Source organism: Austrofundulus limnaeus, unplaced genomic scaffold, assembly GCF_001266775.1.
Source record: "Austrofundulus limnaeus strain Quisiro unplaced genomic scaffold, Austrofundulus_limnaeus-1.0 Scaffold485, whole genome shotgun sequence".
Taxonomy (NCBI): Eukaryota; Metazoa; Chordata; class Actinopteri; order Cyprinodontiformes; family Rivulidae; genus Austrofundulus; species Austrofundulus limnaeus.
The window spans coordinates 7,799-9,806 of record NW_013952887.1 but is presented as its reverse complement, the minus strand read 5'-3'; the positions used below and the strand labels follow the sequence as shown (position 1 = coordinate 9,806).

General features: G+C 45.3%; 1 protein-coding gene across 1 annotated transcript in view; it reads right to left on the bottom strand.

Moving 5' to 3' along the window:
* Positions 1 to 609: 609 nt before the first annotated feature.
* Positions 610 to 2,008, bottom strand: part of LOC106530017 (LIM/homeobox protein Lhx1) — a gene marked incomplete at its 5' end in the record, with an annotated part of 3,869 nt that continues 2,470 nt past the window's right edge. The window contains 1 exon segment of the mRNA XM_014025568.1: positions 610 to 1,425. Coding sequence (XP_013881022.1) covers positions 1,046 to 1,425 — 380 coding nt within the window.

The following is a 2,008-nucleotide window of genomic DNA, read 5'->3' as shown; positions in this document are numbered from 1 at the left end:
CAAAGTTCCCTCTGCGTCTTATTTTGACGCATCAGGTGACCCCCCCCCGCGTCAGTCTTTGCCGCCCGCAGCTTTTCCGGGTTGTACCACCAGGGGTCTTTGGGTCGGAGGTCTGAGGTTAACATGAGGGATCAGACTAAAGGGTTAAGTTTAGGGACTGGGGGTCAGGGATTGGATGTCTACAGTGAATATTAGGTAATTTTAGCCTTTGGAACACATGGTTGATGTGAATTTCCTTCATTTTCTAAAAATGGTTAATTTTAGGTACTAGGGTCAGAGACAGGATGTCTAAAGTGAATAAAGGTAATTTTAGGCTTTGTGACGTTAGTTTTTGTGCATTTTCTACACTTTCAGAAATTATGACAACAGATTCCGCCCCATCTCGTCAAAAAATGACGCAAGGGGAGTACCGGACGTGTCAAAACTGGACGCAGAGGGAACTTTGGAAAAGCGTCAATATGTGACGACTCGGGAGTGAGAATGGGTTGATTCTGCCTCTTATTTACCACAAAACATTTTGACATCTCTGATTTGCCAATTTTTTAAACCAATTTTGTTTTCACTTTCATAGTTTTATCTTCAACTGCTTGTAGTGTTAATTGTCTTGGATGTTCATAGAAATGTTTTTTACCAGTTTGTAGCCAAGATTCTGACGTTTCTGTAGACACCAAACATGTCTGTGTTTACCTAAAATAACAGAGTCATTAAAGCAGAAAACCGGGTTTTGGGCTTAAGAGATGAATGAACCGATTGGCGGGCCGAACTTTGGTCACTCGCGGGCTGGATGTGGCCGGTGGGCCGCTAGTTGAATAGCCGTGGTTTATATGTTGAGTCAGCTTTCAAAACAGATGAAGATAATGAGTAAATGAAAAAATAAATAAATTAATAAATTTAGAATAAAAAAAACAACAATAACAAATGTCTGTGATGTCGCCCCTAACCCTGTCGTTTTACTCGTCCCCCCATTTTGGACTCCAGCAGCACCCGTCTTCAGTCCCCCCGGCTTCAGTCCCCCCGGCCCAGTCGAGTCGGGTCCGTTGGAGAGCTACCACACGGTGCCCTCGTTCATTTCCGAGGGTTGGTGGGACAGGTGGTTGTTGTATCCGCTGCCGTTCAGCGACAGTGAGGTAAAAGGCGGGCTGGGGCCGAACACTTCAGACGAGATGCTGTGCAAAGGCCCCGGGATGCCGGGCTCCGGGCTGGGAGAGTCCCCGGGGTGATGGGACATGATGTCGGAGAAGCGTTGGACCTCGCTGGAAGGGTGGTGGCCCGGCAGGGGGTGGTCCATACCTCCGAGGGGGGTGCCTGTGGGGCCGGAGGAGGGCACGAAGGGGAGGTCGACTGGGGTCTGGGCCTGTGACGATGGGGGTCCCTGAGGGAAAAAGTCATAGTTCCCTCCCGGGCCGTAATATTCGCTCTGATAATCTGCAAGAGAAGAAGGRAAAAAAAAAACAGTGTTCAGTTTGAGCTGCTGAGGAATTTATTGAATATACATCACTTGATTTGTGTTAAAGAAAGAGGGAGAGACCCTCGCTGCGCTGCATTAGTCACAGCCAACGTTACACTTAAATCAAAACTGCAATTGGGTGGGGAGAACAACGTGGTCGCAAATTAATTAAAATTGGGGCAATTTCATCAACGACGGCTGAGACTTTGTGCAGCGCAGCCGAATACTGGGAGGCTTCAGCAGGCAGGACACGCTCCGACGGCACAAACACAATTCTCTTTAAATCATCCCAACATTTGGAATAAATCAAGCTACACTTTTATATGATGTTAGTCGTTTACAAAAACCTGCGCACAATTTCACCCAAATAAAATAAGAATTTAGACTAAATAAAAACACAAATCCTGAACATCCATCCTGATTATTACAGCTGATAAATAAAAGAATCAAATGTGAGCCGTCACATCGAAACAAGGATTAATTCTAAAAGTGACGTATGGAGAAAAAGGCAAATATAGTGTTTTGACTTAAATGGTAACAAAAATTTATTTTGTAAAAAAT